We start from the raw sequence: 19242 nt of genomic DNA on the forward strand, positions 1-19242 counted from the left end.
ACTTACCCCTGTCTCATCATAGACACACTGTGATTGTGGTGTCCCACAGCTGTTGTTGATGTTGTCGATGTCAGAGAAACAAATTCAGCTATATTCAACACTTAGAAAACATCTCTTCTGGTTGTATTTCTGCACCTGTCTTTGCCAGGACTCTTTTACGTTGTAACCCCCTGCTGCTGTTGATTCCCTTAGCACAGGTGCAGCCGTGAACAGCAGCGAGAGCCTCCCTCCCTCCTCCTCCATAAACGACATCTCCTCCATGTCCACCGACCAGACCCTGGCATCAGACACTGACAGCAGCCTGGAGACCTCTGCAGGACCCCTGGGGTGTTGCAGGTGACTAGCGGCCTGCCTGCGCAACCCCATGTTCTTCCGAAGGTGAAGAACCCACCCCGAAATGACCAATGGAAAATACTTTAAAAAAAGAGTAAAGATCAAAATGAATATATTAAGAACAAAAACATGAGTTATGGAAACAGAATCTGAAATGATGAAATCTAAAGCCTGTGCATTGTCATTCAAAAACAGCAGTGGTATTTAAACTGAAAAATAAATGAGTAAATGAGCTGAGATATATGTTAATGATCCTCTAGTTGCTTTGCTTATATTACCCCACATATCTTGTATATGGCATCCAAACAAAAATGACCAAATGCTTAGACTTGCATCTCCTGTAAAGTGCATATTGGCCGGCTGCTGGTCTCCCAAATCCTTACAAAAGCATTTATGCTCCAATCATTGTGGCAAGGTGGGCTGCCATTTTGCTCATCACTACTGTACAATACAAACTTCATTCTCCTTTTCCCCTTTATCCAACCCTTATGTGACGACACTGCTGTATTTTAACCTCTAGGCTTTGTCTTAGACGTCCCCACCCAACACAATCCCCAATGTAAGGTTGCCTGATTTGTGTGTTTTTATGTGGTTATTCTGCAGGGACATGTAGTCGCTCTCACGCAGCGCGGCACTCCCTGCACTACTTGTAAATAATGTAATTCTGTACAGCTGAAGGGCACACAGAGTGGGACTGACGGCCAGTACACTGGGAGTTTTTTTTTTTTCTGACTAGCGCACCTTGCCACATCACTGCTTTCCACCTCAGTTGCCCCTGCCTATCGCTGTAGTCCTGCATGGTTAGATTTAAAACAATGCTAATCTCACTGTATGCTAAAATGAGTCTTTATAGAGACTTTTGTTTATATACGATGTAAACTAACTCCAGACATGGGGGGTCTGGTCACTGGATAGGACTGTGTGAGTGAGTGAGTGAGTGAGTGAGTGAGTGAGTGTGTGTGTGCGTGTGTGTGTGTGTGTTTGTTAACAACAGGCAAGCCATTAAGACATTAGTAAATGTCAGGGCTGAGTTCGGGACTTAAAGGGTCAGTACACTCAGTAGAGTGAATTATTTTGATTGTGCACAGACTTCTACCTATAAGGAGTTTAAAAAGTCTGATTTGTGTGTAATGTCCCTTTTATTTCTCCTGGCAGTGTATGATCGGTCCCTCCTCCACCCCACGGGCTGGCCCACGGCCCTGCATGTCATTGTGTACCATTAACCCCTCATAGGCACAGGAAGTTGGTCTGTTTGACTGTGGTGTTACCACACAGAGAGACTATTCTTATTTATTTGATTGAAACACAGAAGGCTTTTAGAAAGAGATACAAATTATGCAGTTGGTAGTTTAAAGGCGGGCGATGAGTGTTAACCTCGTGACATTTTGTTCTGAAGTAAACTCATGAGCAGTATACAAAAACTCATAAAAAATGAACTGGATAGAGGACCCCCCAACAGTTAAGTACATTATTTCTTAGCAGGAAGATTTATTTATTCATTAATTTATTTTTATCGATGGAAACTGAATATGGCAAGTGCCTTTTTGGAATGAAGCATTGCAAGTGCAGAAATTATATTATTTTTGGTATTTTCCCCTCTGCTTCTTCTTTTTCTGCCTTAAAACTATCCGACTCCCCAAGTGGAAATGTGGTGGAAACATTTAAGGAAACTAAAAAGCTGTGTTTGGCCAGATGTTGGCGCTTTGACTTCAGGTTTCAGCCAGTGACAGTGAGCGTTTGTGGTGTGAAATGAAATGGCTTTCGTCAGATTCTATGGCTTAAAGTAATGCTTATGCTCGTTTTTACACAACATGAAAGCTTTTCTGCCATTTTTCATGTTGATTTATTTTAATTTCTCCTTCAAACTGATTCTCCATAAAATAGTGTGACCACATTTTCTCAAACTGGGACACTAGCTGACACACAAACACATGCATTGTTTGCATTGAACTTGGCAAAGGCTTGGCAGCTCTTTCTTTTGCTCTCTTTTAAATTTGAAGAAAGAAACATTTAAAAAGATGTACAGTATGTTTGGAAGACTGGAATCAGAGGAGAGAAAGTCCTCACCTACATACAATAAAGCACCCACAACCAAGGCTATGAACTATATTTTCACTACTCACAACAACATTTTAGCTGCAGTTGTGAATGCAATTCTTGATTGTAATTAAAGTGTTACTACAGCTTTCTTTTCACGCTTTAGATAAAATACAACTTGAAAACTAAGTAGGTGACCTATTAGTGTTTTATTTGTGTATATGTTATTTATTCTTTGTTAGAAGTGAATGAGAAAAAGGAATTCTCATTTTTCATGTTCTTGCGCAGGTTTGGTGGGTTTATGGGCAAAAAGATCATATCTTACAAGCAAAGAAATTATTTCTCTTTTAATAATTCTGCTGTTGGATTGACATTTTAGGACATGTAAGCTGTGTTTGTGTGAACATAACAAACAGATTACTTTATGCATAGCATGCATAATAAATTGGATTACCTGTCTCATAGTGTTTTATCACTCGACATTCAGGTAAAATAGAAAAATACATAAGGTTTCTAGACAAAGGACCTACTCAAGGATGCTTTCTCTGTCCCTTAATGAAGCAAATGGGGACGTCTGTGTTTGCTTCCAGCACGTCAAAACGCCATTTACAACAATTCCTATGACTATCACCATATTTCTTACTTACGGAAATTGCATGGCTCATACGTCCACTAGTTTAGAGTAAAGGTCCAGTCCCAGTCATGACATTTTTAAAACATCCTCGAGGAGATGTGGTGACTGCACTGTTTACATATTTGTTTCCTAACACGTCATTTGACAGTATAACGGTATCTCTGCTACAGCACAGGGGTTTACTTTTTGCATGGAGTCTAACTAAAGCACCCAGTCACTGTATAATACAATCCTTCTCCCAGAATTGTATACATAACCTCCAATAGCCACTTTGTTAACACTCGCTCTGCCTGTGGCTTGTGTACAGTGAACCACACACAGACTTACAGCACGTTCACAGAGCTAAGAGGGTAACTGAGGGCGGCATCTCCAGAATAAGCTACGGCTAACTTGGCTTTCTGTTCAGGGTCTGGCCAGGGCAATCCTTCAAAAACAGGGTGCAACTTTGACATTTTTTGTGTTTTGAAAATGTTCACATGAATTTCTCACAACGGGGTCCCGTGTTTGAGTCGACTCCTACACCACAAATACTCACAGTACTGTTGCAGTTATTCTACAGGGCATTTTTAACCACCCCATTACCATGTCCTGGTCACTGAGTACAAATACTAAAACCTTTTTTTTTTTTTTTTTTAATGTCTCTGAATGTGATCTTTTTTATAAGACTTCCCTCCAGACAATTCTGTTGTAATAAAAAGGTGCTTGATTAGGAAGCAGACGTGATTCTAACACAGAAACAGCTGGGTTGTCGGCACTGAATGTAGAAATGAGTTGTTCCACTCACGTCATTGCTGCTCTGCTTTGTCATCAGTGTGTGTGTGTGTGTGTGTGTGTGTGTGTTGTGTGTGTGTGTGTGTGTGTGTGTGTGTGTGTGTGTGTGTGTGTGTGTGTGTGTGTGTGTGTGATTTCAAATTAACCAGCATTGAACACAAACTGTCTGTAAGGTTGAATTGGAAGATGTGATTTGGCATCTGGACAGATTATTTAAAGATCCTTCTTTCAATACAAGATCATGGCGTTTGTGGGATCGCTTTCCAGAATGTTTGATGGGGAGTTGGTACAGTCATGTGTTTGGATGTAGTTCATGTGTATATTCACCTTAGAATTAGAAATGTGTCAACTACCAATCCTGCTCCTATTTTTTGTCACAAGGGACTTAAAAAAACGATCTCTTGTGGATTCAGAATTAGCCAAATTCATGTCTTATTTGTTATCTGAAGATGTTTGACTATTGCCAATATGAAATATGTGTCACAAGTTAGGATACATCTTGTACTCAGCTGTGCCAACATAAAATCTTTGGACTCAGTACTTGTGATCCCCAGTTTATTGATTTTCATTTCTTATTTTCAAATCATATTGTAAATAACAACAATCCAACAATGCAATAAACACTTTATTGCACTCAGACAGGGAGGCAAGCTACTGCAAGGGTCAGGTGATGCTAAAATGTTAAGAGTCTTAACTGTGGACTGAAATGTGGAACTCTACAATGATGAAACCCTGTATAGCTCATCTGAATCAGGTGATGTTGTTCTTTGTTTCTTTTATGATTCCTTCTCTCTTGTTTCTTTTACTCCGTGCTGTTTTAATAAATCATTCTTTTTGACATTGTCAGGTTGAAAAAAGAAAAAAAAGAAATTGTATCTGTTTCACGCTGATCTCAAAGCTTCAGGCTATAGCGTTTCAAATAAAGTCAAAACAAATGCAAAAGAAAAAGAAAAAAATTACTGAAAGCTGTTACTGTAAACACAACATTTTAAAGGAACTGTGTATGTAAAAATAGTATATGTATGTGATTGAAAATAAACAAAACCTTTGATCTTGGACTATGCTGTTTCTTTATTTCTTTTACAACCAGTAATTTGCAGTTCAATATGTTCGCTCTCTATGTGCCTATAGTGTTTCTGGTCTTCGTCTCAATAACAACCATCTGTCCAAACTGTCACAGTGACGCTGAGTCCCACCTACACAGACTCTAATTAAGTTTCAGGCTCTCTCAGTTCTGGTGGACACACAATCTAAAGACTGGCATCCATTAGCAAGTTATCAGGCAGAATGAGTACAAAATAGGTTGCCTGGTGGTGCTGGATGAAAGCAAGGGCACATTTTACCACTTCAGAGGTTTCATATTACAGGAAATATGAATATATACACCACAAGATTATATTAATCAGTTTCCTGCCACTGAGTTTGCTGTATCTTTTTTAACCGTGGTACATAAACCATTATATAAGACCATGAGCAGGACTACTTTTTGGCAGTATTGGATATGTATATGATTATTTGTATTAGTATATTAGTATATTAGTATATAAGTATTCAGGACTGGCAGGCATTTAAAGGTCCAGTATGCAGGATTTAGTGGCATCTAGCGGTGAAGTTGCAGATTGCAACTAACTTTTTATGTCTGTATTTGAAGACCTGGGAATGAGAACGGGCTGTGAATTGTGTAGGAGAAACTACGGTGGCTGTGAAACTTGCAAAAAGGCCCCATCTACAGCCAGTGTTCGGTTAGTTCATTCTGTGCTACTGTACTAACCCCTAACCCTCAGCATCTGTAGATAAAAATGACTCATTCAAAGGTAACAAAAACACGTATATTCAGGTGATTATACACTCTTGAAAACATACCTATGGAATTATATCCCATTTCTGCCCAAAGAGCCTCTTAAATGCTACATACTGGACCTCTCCTGTGTGGTTATTTGATCTACTAACCTTTAAAACTAACATTTCAAGTTGTTTTTTTCAGAAAATGATGAATCAATATTGAGATCTAAAATTGTGTATAACAGGATATTTTTAAGTTGCAGTTGTAATGTTTTTACGGGCTGTTTCAGTCAATAACATTTTTGGGACTTTTTGGGCTGATAACAAATTCTCATAAAATACTGTTTAAGATGTTATAAATCTCAGGGTCATCTCATGCCAAATACTTCATTATCACAAAGAATCTACTAGAATATTAATCCACAAGAATAAAATCGTACTGTTTTGGACAAATTTTGTATCTTCTCCACACGTGTTAAATACAAAATGTTTCGACCTTGAAAGACACACTCAAAAAGTAAATAACAAAAGGACTCACATGAAAATGCATTTTTATTCATATCATTTTTTTGAAGTTATTTTGTGTATCAAGTATCATGTCATGAAAATATTCCACTATCCCAGTCCTCCTCTCCATCTGTGTCCATAATCTGCTCTTTTGTGTGGAATTCACAGAACGAGGTGCCACTGTCAGCTCGGCTTAAGCCTGTTACTTCCCGGTGAAGGGTGCAAAATGAGAAGCACGGGCTCCCCCTCCTTCCTTCAGTTGTTCAGGCACTTTTTTTAAACTCCATGTGCACATTCCAGATGTCCTGCATTGACCAGCAGCAGGTTTAAATGGGACCTGGTCTTCAGAGGAAGAGTAGCCAGCAGCAGGCCTGTGCACACGTATACTTCTTTTGACAGAAGTCCAGCTGAGGTCTGTTCAGATGTCTCAGATGTGTCCTGTTTTGTACCCATTAGCAAATCCACATTGGGTGTAGACATTTGGTTCAAAGCTACATAAATACACTCATATAGACTTCATCAATATGCAGTCACTTTACAGACATTCACTTATAGTACACTGGTCATTATGGACTCATGCGCCATCATGCACACATCACTTGCTACTGAATCTAGCAACCGGGCTGTTAATGTCCTCAATAGTGACACACTTGATGCTCTAATCCCCTTTTTTCACAGTTATGACCCACAAACACGACTCTGTGTCGGTACTTTCTTGCTGCAGCTTATTATTCTGTGCTAGGTTAGGATGAAAACCAGTTTCGTCAGGTGGATGAATTGTCAGAAGACGTCATGAGAGTATTTTTAAAACTGGAATCTCAAATGCTCGAGGCAGCCTGTAAACTGTAATTCCCAAGAGCGTTCATAGAGTGACAGCACATCTGTTAATGGGGGAAGAGTACAATTTGCCACCTGAAATTCTGAATTCATGACAGACGTTTTTATTTTTTCTGGGACTTATGCCAATGACCCATCGTGCAAGGCTTAAAATTCATTTTTACAAGCTATAAAACATTCTCAATTAGTATCCACTCAATACGTGCCATATCCATCTGAATATGCGTCAAACCACAGTGCAGACTAACAAGTAGTGTCTACGATTAGCTATAAAATATTTACAGTACAGGCTCTTTTTTTGGTCATGGGGTAAATGAAACAGCACAGAAGCACAGGCACATATACAGTATATTGTCCAATTTAAATGGTACACACATTGACCGACAGAACATTCAGTACCACCTTGCAGAGACTAAACAAACATGTAAGTGCAAGGAAAAAATCTTAATATAAAATATCACAAGTTGATAACTTTGCTTAAATATCAGATAAACATTTACGTATTACTTTTCTTTTTACATACATACGACACTGTGTTTTTCTGCATTGTTTCCCACTATGTACATGAGCAGATACAGAGATACATGGAACAATAACATGTTTTTGGTTAGATTTTAAAAGTGAATTAAGATAGGGAGGAGTTTTTGCATTGTCTTTGTGTTTTCATGTCCACGGCTGGTATTTATTTTCTAATTTTTGTTACTGAATATAACCATTAATGTTTTTCTTTCCGTCCAATTATGGCTCTAGGAGCCAAAGTAAAATAATAGTACAACTGTGTATCATCGTAGACTATGGTGTACTGTGCCTTTGCTCCACTCAGATGATTACCACCAGTTTTTGAGTAGGTTGGAGAGTGTTTAAATAATGCTGTATTTACAGATAATGTCAGTCGGGCATCACTCCAGGTGATATGTACTTTTATACAGGTGGCTTTAATTAGCCCTACACCTCCTATTTCTTAAATTAAAACATGCTTGCATCCTTTGCAATGTAACTTCCCAACTGTCCCTCTACAACCAGCAGCCAAATCCTGTTTGGAGCCCTCGTAATGTTCACATCACATAATAAACCGTTTCCAGTCTGCACTGACATTACAGCCCCAATCCCCCCCTTCCTTCACTGTATCCAGATGGTGCTGTTATGATCTGGTCGGCGGGGGTCGGCGGCTGTGGTGGTGCCAGTTGCAGTGAGGTCACTAAACGTGGAGAAAAACTGTTCCATCTCTTTCTGCAGCGTCTGATTTCGCCGCTCAGCGTCGTCCTTGGCGCGCTCGGCGTTGCGCAGCTTGATCTCCGCCATTGTGTACTTCTTCCTCTCCTGGTCCAGCTCTTCATGGAGGCTTACCATTTCGGTCTCCAGCTCCAGGTTACGCTGCTCCAAGCTGCAAAGGAGGTTAACCCAGGGTCAGGAGAAGTGGATAACAGCTGTAGTTAATCAGTTTAATGAATTTCATACCGCGGCTTAAGTCATCATTTCTCAAGTGTTTAGGAGGTTTGGAATATCTGTTCAATCAATGCTTCATACAGGACGTTCTGTTTCAAGAAGTTTATCACACCACATCCCGTGCTGTTTTGTTACAGCAACTTTAAAAAGATGTAAGACTTAACAATAGCTAACTTCTACAAGTAACATTATCTCTTGATATCGTTATTCGCTCCAATGGCCAATTAATTAGGTATACCTAGCTAAAACGCATGCAGTTTAATGCAAAAGCCCTACAACAAATACCTTTTAGTTAGGTTTAAGGTTACAATATTAATTTCTTTTAACCCGTTTTAGAGAAGTGTCGATGTTGAAGTGGTTGTATTTATTGCATGGCTGTTGCTTTAGACTGCGTTAGTTTTACCTTACTGTACCTAACAAACTGGTAACTGAGTGTATGGTATGTATTCATTGATATGTATATGTCACAATATAATGATGTAGATACAAAGTTGCTTGCCAAATTATAGAACTATAGGTATAATTTATCTTTCTTATGTCATCAGAAAACAATTTTTCACAGATGAGACCCTACCTCTTTATCCTGGCCTCGTACTCGGTCTTCTGCTTGTGCATCTCCTGTTTAAGACTGGCCACTAAGCTGTGCAGAGCACTGTGACTGCCGGTTCCATTACCACCAGTGAAACAATCACTATTATCACTACTGCTGGTGCCACGACTGCTCCTCCCTGCTCCATCTCCACTTCCTTCTCTGTTGCTGTTTCTGCCCTCCCTCTCTCCTCCTCCACCGGACTGGGCTGGCTCATTATCCTGTGCTTGTCCATCCAGGTCTTCATAGTGACCTCCATAGAAGTCCTGTTCAGGGCAGGTGGTGGTGGAGGAGCGACAGGAAGTGGAGTTGTCAGGAAGAGAGATTTCACAGGAGGAGGTGGACCACGTGGCGCTGTCTACACTCTGCTTGTCCTCACAGCTGCTGTTCAGACACGTGTTGGTGATCTGGTTCTGCTGGTGCAGGTTCTGATGGTTTAACTGGACATTGTCATACGTGGACAGGCGGTTTTGATTGGTTATTTGATCCCCATTGGAGCAGTCACGTGTTTTGTTGTTCTCGCGTAACGTGACACAGCCATTTGGTACCCAAAGACCATTGCGGCCGTTCAGACTCCCTGTGACCACATCAGAGCCAGAAATGCCCATGCGCACAGCTCCAGTCCCATTCCCTCCGGTGCTGCTTCCACTGGTAACACCACTGGTGCCCATTTTTGTGCCGGACCCTTTGAGCGTCCCACTGCGCCGCACTGGCAAACTTCCACCTCCAGTCAAAGTCTGGCTCTTTTCTTGATTGGGGTCTGAGGAGGGCGAGGAGCTGAAGGAGCCGTTTGTAACGATCCCACTGCCTTTGCTGAAAGCTGGGTTCTTTTTGACAGTCAGTGGTGGACTGCGGGTGATGTCAAAGCGTCCTATGACACCATTACGAGGGCTAGCTGATCGTGGGGAGCCACTGTTGTCAACATGCTGGCGGTGCGAAGGAGATTCAGGTGCTTCCCAAACACACTGCCGCACCACCTGCGTGTTGTTGTTCTCTGCATTCTGAGACACTGTAGTGATGGCGGAGGTAGTTGTGGTGGCTTGTCGCCGCTGTAGTTCGATGTTGTTGTTGACAAGCTCGAGAGCTGTGGGGCTGTCCTCATCGCGAGGGAATAGCACATCATGGCGGCCAATTAAAACAGCCATGAGCTGCTGGACCAGAACAGTACCTGACAACATGAGACCACACATCATTAGCTCAAGATTAAAACAAAATGTCAGAAAATAGGACATGATTTGCATGAATACTGACCTTCCATAATAGCTACTGGATCCTCAACCTTCGGCCTTAAGATATTTGGCCCAAAGACTGTGGCCAAGTTTTGGACGCTCATTTTATTCACTCCTGAATATGACTGGACTTCATCTAGAAATCTGGCAAACAGGAAACTATCATCTTTTCACTGTTCAGTAATGCACACAATGTGAAATTACATCCACTTTAACAACCAATTAATACCTGCAGATGTACTTGAGTAGGTTGTAGTTCACTGGAGGTAGACATTCAACAAGCCTTCTCAACTCCTTCAAACCCTGCAGAGGATTTACATAAGTTAAAATCAGGAAACAACAAATTCCTATCAATTCAAGTTATGATGAATGGGTAATTTACAGCATATGAAATATAACAAATCACACCTACAGACCAAATACAGACCAAAACAAAATCAGTGAAAAACAGAAATAAAAGCTTTGTGTATTACAGAACTTGAGAAACTGGCCACTGCAAGATGAACATTAAGTCAGAAAAACATGTTTCACTCAGCAATTCATCGGGCTCATTAAAAGATTTTTATGAGGGCAATGATAGATATTTTAACAGAACAAAACAATTCAAAAAAAGAGTTAATAACATTATACATGAATTCATTTATTCATTTATCATCCAAAAACAATGAGTGATAAATAATTCCAATCACTTTCTTAAAAGGTATGTTTACTCTACTGTCACAAGGAAGCATTTTTGTCTTCATGAGAGGATTTTAAATGTACTACAGGGAGTGGTTAGCAAACAGTCTCAGTGTAATACTGATGCCTGCACATGAGATACATAAGCACACAAGACCATAAGAGAGAAGACAGGCTGTTACTAGTTATTCTTAATGCCTGCCACTGGGTCGGATTCGGTCCGATTCCCCTTGAAATCAATGGAACAAGATGGTAGAAACACTACTGCTTTTTGTCCATAGTGGCCGCCAGAATCCACAAAACAGGGAAAGGAAAAAAGGTTCTCTGTTGCTGCTTTAACTACTATAAAAATTACAAAAACATGAAAGTAAAAAATGAATCACATAAATGAATATTAAGCAGTTCCTGGTGAATAACTTTAAACCAAAAAGGCATATTGTGAATTCTGCTCACTGTGTTCCTTCTTAAGTCCAAAGCGCTTTGAAAAGTTGGGAACCTCTGATCTATACTTGACGTGTTCAAACACATTTCTGGAATTACATGCAAGAACACACATGCATACACAAAGACAGAAATGTGAAGTCTTCTCTTTTTTTTTTTCCCCCCCCCCCCCCCCCCCCCCCCCCACACACCCCCCCACCCACACCCACCACCCCCAAACACACACACACCCCCCCCCCCCCCCCCCCCCCCCCCCCCCCACACACACCCCCATGTTTTTATGTTTTTCTTTTTTTTTTTTTTTGTTTTTAGGGGGGGGGCCAAAAGTAAAGGGGGAGAAAGAGGAGGGGGGGGGGGGGGGGGGGGGGGCCTTTTTTTTTTTTTTTTATTTTTTTTTTAATAAATTTTTATTTAGGGGGAGAAAGTGGGGGAGGGGGGACCCTTCTGTACATATAGGTGAAGAGAAACCCATCTCAAGTGCTCTTTCTTACCATTTCATCATCTTTGCTGAGAAGCTTGGCACAGGCCAGAAACTCATCATACTTGTGGAAGGGGATGACGGGCTCCGGCAGCTCTCTGAGGTACAGCTTCAGTAGAGAGGCTACTGTATGCACATCTGTGTTACTGCAGAGAAAGACATGGGTAGAAATAGGGGGAGGGTTGAAGATATAATGGGTACATGGCACAGACGCAAACACAAATCATGATGGATACTCATGCAGCAAAGAGGAAAGTTTGGGATAGGTGGAAATCAAAAGGAAAAAGAATAGAAATACCATACGACAGAGAAAACAGAGAGCACTTTAATTTGTGAAACACAACAAATCAAAAGAAGGGGGAGGATAAGGCCAACTAAAGCCAGCAAACAGGACACAAGCAACAGAAAGGCAGTCAGGTAACAACAAAAGCCAGAGAGGGAACACTGGGGCAGCTTAGATGATCTGCCAAAAGGCAAGAGGATTTCCACTGTCGGCTCAGAGACGGTAATGAGCCAACGAGGGGCAGCTGGTGAGGCAGGCGGGAGGTTACAAAGGCTAATGAGGGAATCAGCATGTTAAGGGACAGTTAGGAACAAAAATCAGACATAGGCAGGCACAGAGGAGGGCGTAGTCGTTGCCACTGAGCAACATAAGATGAGTTAAAGCAGAGGTAGGAGGGCAGAGATGTGTCATTGTGCAGCCAACATACAGTAATGGTGGCACTTCTGAGAGTGATTTTGTATCTTGTGTGTCTAGGAAGTGGTAAGGTGTGATGTATAGCCTGGATCCTGACATTTCTATCTAAGGTTTATTTATGGTCATCAGAGTACATGGTGGGAGAGGCAGATTGAGTGGAAGAAGGAGGAAGAGTGGAGAAGAGATGTGGAGGTGGTATGTTCCATCACTCATGCATTCCTCTGTCATCCTGAGTTATAGATGGTTTGCACATTTAAAAAAAAAAAAACAGCTCTTAGTCTTTGAGTACAGCCACCTACACAACCCATAATATGGAGGCAGATTGTAATTTAGTTTGTACTATTTTGTAGACCTATTATTGTGTAAAATGTGAATGTTATGCCTCGCCTTCACAAAAAATGTTACGTTTTTAAAGATCCCCTCCAGACATGGATTAAGAATGTGAAAACATCCTTCTAGTGTCAAACTCTGCACATCATTCTGCACAGTGACACTAAAATATTCAATTGTGGGAAAAGGGAAAAACAGTGTTAGTGTTTAGAGACACTTCACATTTTAATTTTTTTTTTTCCCCCACTGATATCTGGACAATTATATATTTTTTAGTTTTATCCTGACCACTTACGCCAGTGTTTTCACTTGTTTTATCTGCTAGTCACAGCCAGCATTTAAAAACAGTGTTATGTCAGTCTACCACTAAGAATGGATTTGCATGCAAGGACAAAGTATATCTGTGTGCATTTTTACATCACGTTTAACTGCAACACGGCAATGGAGAGATTTTTAAACAATTTTGGGCTATTTTGAAATGCAGCAAAGAGCCGCACGTTGGAATCGAACCCGTGCTGCTGCAGTGAGGACTGCAGGAAACCTACATGGTGCTCTACCAGGTGAGCTAAATGGAAGAAGCTATCGCAATTAATTGGGTGCATCTCCCCATCTACTTTTATTCAACCCCCCCTTTGTTTGAGTATTAACTGCTTCATAAAGGAGGCACAGGGTTTGGACCGTTAGACAGTGGCTGATAGTACAAATATCACTGAAAACTTTTATCCCCCTTTTATCACCCAGGCAGGAGGTCTAATCCTTTCCTCTTGACTTGTCATGGCAGGATAATCACAGGTGGAGCTAATAAAATGAACGACTGATTCATGTATCTCAGTGAGTCGGCAGGCACCACAACATGGAATGTGTTCCTTGTTACCCTGATTGATTACACCTGTGCTTTCCTTGCTATCACATATCAAAGTGCTGTGAAAAAGATATTACATCACTGTTTTGTACTGCTGTTTTACAATGCTGCACTGATGTCCTAATGTCTTTGTTGTGTGATGCAGGTTTCAGATATATGAAACAGGTATTGAAAACATTTATCCATTAAAGGCTCGTTTTGTAAAGTTCTGGACCGATTTGGTTTCAGAGGTGCAGAACTTGACCAGTCAACGGTCAGAATATATCACCATTAAAATGCACTGAGGAAACCCAAGCAGCCACGACGCTTATGTGTTCCCCTACCAATCGAAAGAAGGTTTTTCTCCACAGTCGAAGGCATCCTGCAGCTCCTTGACCAGGTTGGCTTGTCCTGGCAGCCTGAATAGACCCTCCTCCCGAAGGCCCCACTGCCGAATGAAATCCACACACTGCTCCACCAGCATAGGGGCAAGCTTGTTCCCAAAGCGGCGTTCATACCGCACGGTTTCCTCCAACTTCTGACCAAAGATCCCTGAAACACAAGACAAAATGTTTAATAATGGCTTAAGATTGATAAATGACAGTGCTGAAAGAAATCAGTATTGTTTTTAACCCAATTTCTGAACATTTCTTCATGACAACCTTTATAATAGGAGAGTTCAACATACCAAAGAAGCTGAGAGCAGTGACTCCAGCTTAATAAGGTTTTTTTTAAATCACACTTAGATATATAATTTGGTTCTCTCTTTACAGCTAAATGATTTAGGGTAAGATTCTAAAATGACTTATGGTTTATAATTTGAAATATTAATACTGTTTAATATCCCACACTATTTAACTTTCTCTCCCAAAGGGAAAGGAGCATTTTTCAAAGCTTTAGAAAAAAAAAACATTGGCCTCGCATCCGCAGCTTGAGGCACATCAAAGAGAGCAGTTAAATCGATTGGAAAAAAAACCCATTCTGATAAGGCCGAATAGACAGCCCAAGCAAAAAATATGTACACCCACAAAGCCTTAGTCTGATGATCAAATCTCTAACTTCCTGCTGAGCACCCCTCGCCTTTTGTCTGAAGCGGTCAAAAAAAAAAAAAAGACTGATTTCCATTTGCAGCCGTCTCATGTGGATGCAACACAAGAGGGGATTAAGGCAGCCTTCCTGAGAGATTTGGATCTGCATAGTTTTCCGGTCTCCAGATACAGACAGAGGCTACTCACACACATGCATACACGTGGTACGACAGGGTACCATACAGTGACTGAATTAGACTGAGCTTACTAGGGTCCTCGTGCTTTTAACAGCATTTGACACAGCAAGAAATGTATCTTAAAAACAACCGACAACCGGTGTTAAAGCAACATTATGTAAGAACTGGGGTTTTTTTTTGCGTTTTGGCACAAGTTTCAGAGTGCAATTCCCATATACACCCCTGTCGTAAATATGGACAGCTTTACTTGGCTTGTTATGATTACATTACTTATGATCCAAAACTAGCAAGTCCACAACTTTTCTAAAACCATCAAACACCAAGCAAGTGCAACAACACAAGATGTAGCAAGCCAGCTAATATTACTTAGTAGTCCATCAGCAAGAAGGCCAGCTCAGCATCTTTTAATTCACAAAGCTCTTGCCAACAACTAAAAAAACCAGTCCACGATTTAAACTTGTCCAGCGGCCACTTGCTTGGTCACTCTTTCTTCTTGGCTTCTTGGCTTATTTCGTCAACGTCTTCTTTGGTCTCTTCACCTCTGCCATGATGTCCAAAGAGGCTGCTGAGCATTACATTACCCAGTTACCCAGCTCTGGTTCTGGCACAACGCCGGCTCCGCTCCCCATCAGAAAACTCTATCTCTATCTCCCAGTGGTCCAACACTCCTGTGCTAGAGGTGTAAACACCAACAATCCCTGACCAGTCCAATGTCCAATGACCTCCCAATCCAGCTGACTGAATTAACCAGCTAATGGCAGACAAGTTACAGTTAGCAGTTAAGTTGATCCAGTTTCACCAAAATTAGTGACACAGTTCATGGTGTGTGACTTACTGCCATAAAGTGTCCAAACCTGGACCCCAAAGTTTGACAGTGCAAGAACAGGTTTACAGGGAGTAGAGTCGGAATAACAGAGGCACTATTCCCTCTATAACAAACCATTGTAGCATCGTTGTTGTTTTATAGTTTACTCAGTGAGTAGGATTTGGTGGCAGCTAGCGGTTGCAGATTGCCACTCTCGCCTTTCGGGCGTGAAGGAGAAACTACGCTGACCACGAAATGCATGAAAAACACAACAGCTGCTTATCTAGTGCTAGTGTTTAGTTTGTCCTTTCTGGACTACTGTAGAAACATGGCAGTTCAACTTGGCAGAAGTTCATTCTAAAAGGTAACAAAAACTTTTTCAGGTGATCATACACTAATGAAAACATACCTATGAATATTATATTAAATTTCTGCCAATAGATCCTCCTGAATGTTACACACTGGACCTTTTTAAGCAAGAATAGTTACATAATACTGCTTTAATGTAAACTGTACTTTAAAATCAGTATTTTTGTACAGGTGTATATTCACATCACATAAATTCTAACGTGGCTTTAATAGTAAACTGATGCATGTGCTTCAATACATTTTTCCTTATACCCAAATGCATGCAGTGATATATAATTGCTTTATCACTAATAACATGGTATGCTGTCATACTCACCCCTCTTGAAACGGACACAACTTGTAAGCTTCCGGAAGAAACGCCTATTAATAAATTTGTGATAAGATAACAAACCAGCAGTGCAGAATATGAAGTGCCTGCATTTTAGCATTTTCCAAACACCAGCCTCAGCTTTTGCAGCTATGAAATTAAATAAAAGAGGATGCATCAGTTTGAGAGCAAGTCAGTCATGTTTTTCTAAAAAGAAGCTGATCAGAAGCTAACAGTGGAGTCTTGTGTTCTGCTCTCTCTCCTCTGGTTCAGTCACTTCAGGGACTTTTCCACTTCAATCTTTACAGCAACCCAAATAAGACAAAACAGTAAACAGCCACAAATTCCCAAGAAATATCTGAAGCTGTGTATGCATTTTCCAAATCTTAGACGGATCAGAGCGAAATCAAAAATGAGTGAAGCTCCCCCAGAGTAAAGAATGATGAATATCCGCACGAATCAAAAAGAGCATCAGAGAACAAATGAGAAAAAGTGACTGGTTTAAAAACGAGGTCATCCCCTCCAGACGTTCTGGTCATGAGTCTAGGAATGTTTTCCCGGGGTCACATGTAACTGTGTGTGTGTGTGTGTGTGTGTGTGTGTACCAGCTTATCCAGAGTGTGTGCATTTGTTTATATGGATGTTTGCTGTTCCCACTGGAACGGGTCCAACCACAAAAGGCACATAAGGGCAACACCTCCGTTCTCAGAGCACTCAGCAGGTTCTTTCAACACTCTCAGGTTCTGTCAACTACACAGACTGACTGCTGCACACACACACGCACACACACAAAAAGACACACAGGGACAGAAGTCCAGACACAACACAGTCTGATTTACCCCTTGGGCTTCCTATCGCCGCTTCCCTTTCTTTGATTCTTCTGTGTTGTAAGAGATGAATGTTCCTCAAATATGACATTATGTGACATATGTGTTATTTATTAATGCCATGCTAACTTTACTAAATTCTATTGTTACATATTCTTAGAGATATACAGTGACAACTAACTATACACAGATTATGCAGTGACCAAAACAAATGCACAAAGCAGTTCCTCCACCAAAGCACATCCGAAGGAGGAGAGATGATTTAATGTAAAGATGAGGAAAATGTTATTAAATGTTACTATGATGACTTAGAGGAAGGCTTTATACAATGATCAAACATTGAGCATCGCTGCTATTTGGCACTGAAATGCATGCAATAGAACAGATACTGGACTGCATTAAAATTAACATTTAAATCTTGCAACATGTGAGAACACTGCATATGACATGTCACTCAAAATACAACAAATAGCAATAACACAGACAGACATTATTCAAGATAAATTAGTTAACAATTCAATTTACCAGAACACGTTTTATTCATGTGAAGCTAAGGTAACGCTTATGTTTAAATATTTGGAGTGAGATTTACATAATTTTATCACAATGTTCATAGACAGCTACTGTATATGAAGCCTCTCAGTCTTATATACGTGGAAATTAAATGTTAAAAATACAAGAAATCACTATGGGTGAGTGGATGGCTTGCCACCTTTTTAATTAATGATGTAGACAGAATATGAGCTATATCAGATCAGTTCAACCAGGCTGAAATCACAGCTCATATTTGAGAGTTATTATCATGACTTCTGCCATTACTGAATTTCACTGCACCACAACCATAACACAAAAATAAGTAAAATCAACAAAACAGTTTGGAAAATATCCCATATAAGCTACAGCTACATATAAATACAGTTTTAAAATTAAGAAGAGTTTAGTCTTTTTTAATTTCCTACAGAGCATTAATCAAACAGCAGCAACAGTTACAACAGCTCAAATTAAAACAATTTGTAATTACCATGAAATAAATCTCCAAAGATCCAGATGGAGAGGCCACAGCTGCACATTTCTCAAAGGTCTGACTTCAAACTCTTGTCCAACTGTTTGTTCAAGCTGGCCAGTAATTAATTCAACATCATAGCAAGTGTTCAGAACAACATGACAGCAAACCCATCAGGGGCTCAGAGCTCTTCTGTGGGTCAAACACAGGAGCTTCGTTTTGGGAGCTCCCTCCCTGTCTGTCACTCTGAACTGAATTTTTAATCGCACTTCAGGGGCACTAACCAGCCAATCAGGGCTCAGTTTTCTCTGCTGCTACTGCAAAATGTGAAAGCCTGGAATATGTGTGTGTGTGTGTGTGTGTGTGTGTGTGTGTGTGTGTGTGTGTGTGTGTGTGTGTGTGTGCACGCACACGCTCTGTTTATTTATGTGTGTGGGAGAGAAAGCCCCGGCTCCGCTCCAACTTGGAGCCACCTTTCTTGTGGCATCTTTGACAAATGGCTCGTCCTTTTGAAGAGCAGTCAACTGCAATAGACATCAAACTCCCTGCACTGAAAACAGAGGGGCCAGCTCAGCCTCTCTATTCACTGTGTCACCGAGAGCTGCCTGAACTGCCTGTCCGGTTACAAACGCCGCACTTGTGCCCCGCTCATACACAATGTAGGCCAATGTCTGCCAGTAAAGTCAATAACAAGCCATAGCGGCGCAGTAGGAGACCCAGTAATCAGCACACTGATCCCACCAAAGTCGGGAACAACTTCATGAGAACAACGTCATGCACTTCTGCTATGAATCACAGTATATTTGATGAGCATCTCCATTTTTGTTGGTTTATTTGGCGCATGTAATTGATTTTAACATTGTTTATTAGCATGAACGGGCTGGATAGGAAGCGAAAACAAACATTCAGGATCACATGAGATTGGAGATTCAAGTCAGTGAGCTGTTTTGGATTTCACAATCTAAAAGACAAAGCAAACAGTCCTATAATAAAAACTGTTTATACATCTTGTCATGGTGATGTTAAGTATTGCAGTGATGCAACCAACATGTGGAGTAAAACATGTAGGAGAAAAG

The 19242-nt window shown here is 40.8% G+C and overlaps 2 protein-coding genes across 13 annotated transcripts in view; one reads left to right on the forward strand and one right to left on the reverse strand.

Annotated features, from left to right (window-relative positions):
* mapk10 (mitogen-activated protein kinase 10) overlaps positions 1-4833 on the forward strand; it is a 39165-nt gene extending 34332 nt beyond the window's left edge. For 6 of the 9 annotated variants that reach the window (XM_051412120.1, XM_051412121.1, XM_051412122.1 and 3 more), the window contains one exon: positions 198-4833. In XM_051412120.1, the coding sequence (XP_051268080.1) occupies positions 198-340 (143 nt within the window). In that variant the 3' untranslated portion in view covers positions 341-4833. Of the gene's footprint in view, positions 1-192 lie in introns of all 9 variants that reach the window. The other 3 variants (XM_051412124.1, XM_051412123.1, XM_051412125.1) reach the window with 3 other exon arrangements.
* A 1258-nt stretch (positions 4834-6091) lies between these two features.
* arhgap24 (Rho GTPase activating protein 24) overlaps positions 6092-19242 on the reverse strand; it is a 68790-nt gene continuing 55639 nt past the window's right edge. For all 4 annotated transcript variants that reach the window (XM_051412113.1, XM_051412115.1, XM_051412114.1 and 1 more), the window contains 6 exons: positions 13975-14182; positions 11776-11908; positions 10395-10468; positions 10188-10309; positions 8922-10104; positions 6092-8285 (listed from right to left, as the gene is read on the reverse strand). In XM_051412113.1, the coding sequence (XP_051268073.1) occupies positions 8021-8285; positions 8922-10104; positions 10188-10309; positions 10395-10468; positions 11776-11908; positions 13975-14182 (1985 nt within the window). In that variant the 3' untranslated portion in view covers positions 6092-8020. The remainder of the gene's footprint in view (positions 8286-8921; positions 10105-10187; positions 10310-10394; positions 10469-11775; positions 11909-13974; positions 14183-19242) is intronic.

This window comes from Dicentrarchus labrax, unplaced genomic scaffold (assembly GCF_905237075.1).
Source record: "Dicentrarchus labrax unplaced genomic scaffold, dlabrax2021, whole genome shotgun sequence".
In the NCBI taxonomy this organism is placed as follows: domain Eukaryota; kingdom Metazoa; phylum Chordata; class Actinopteri; family Moronidae; genus Dicentrarchus; species Dicentrarchus labrax.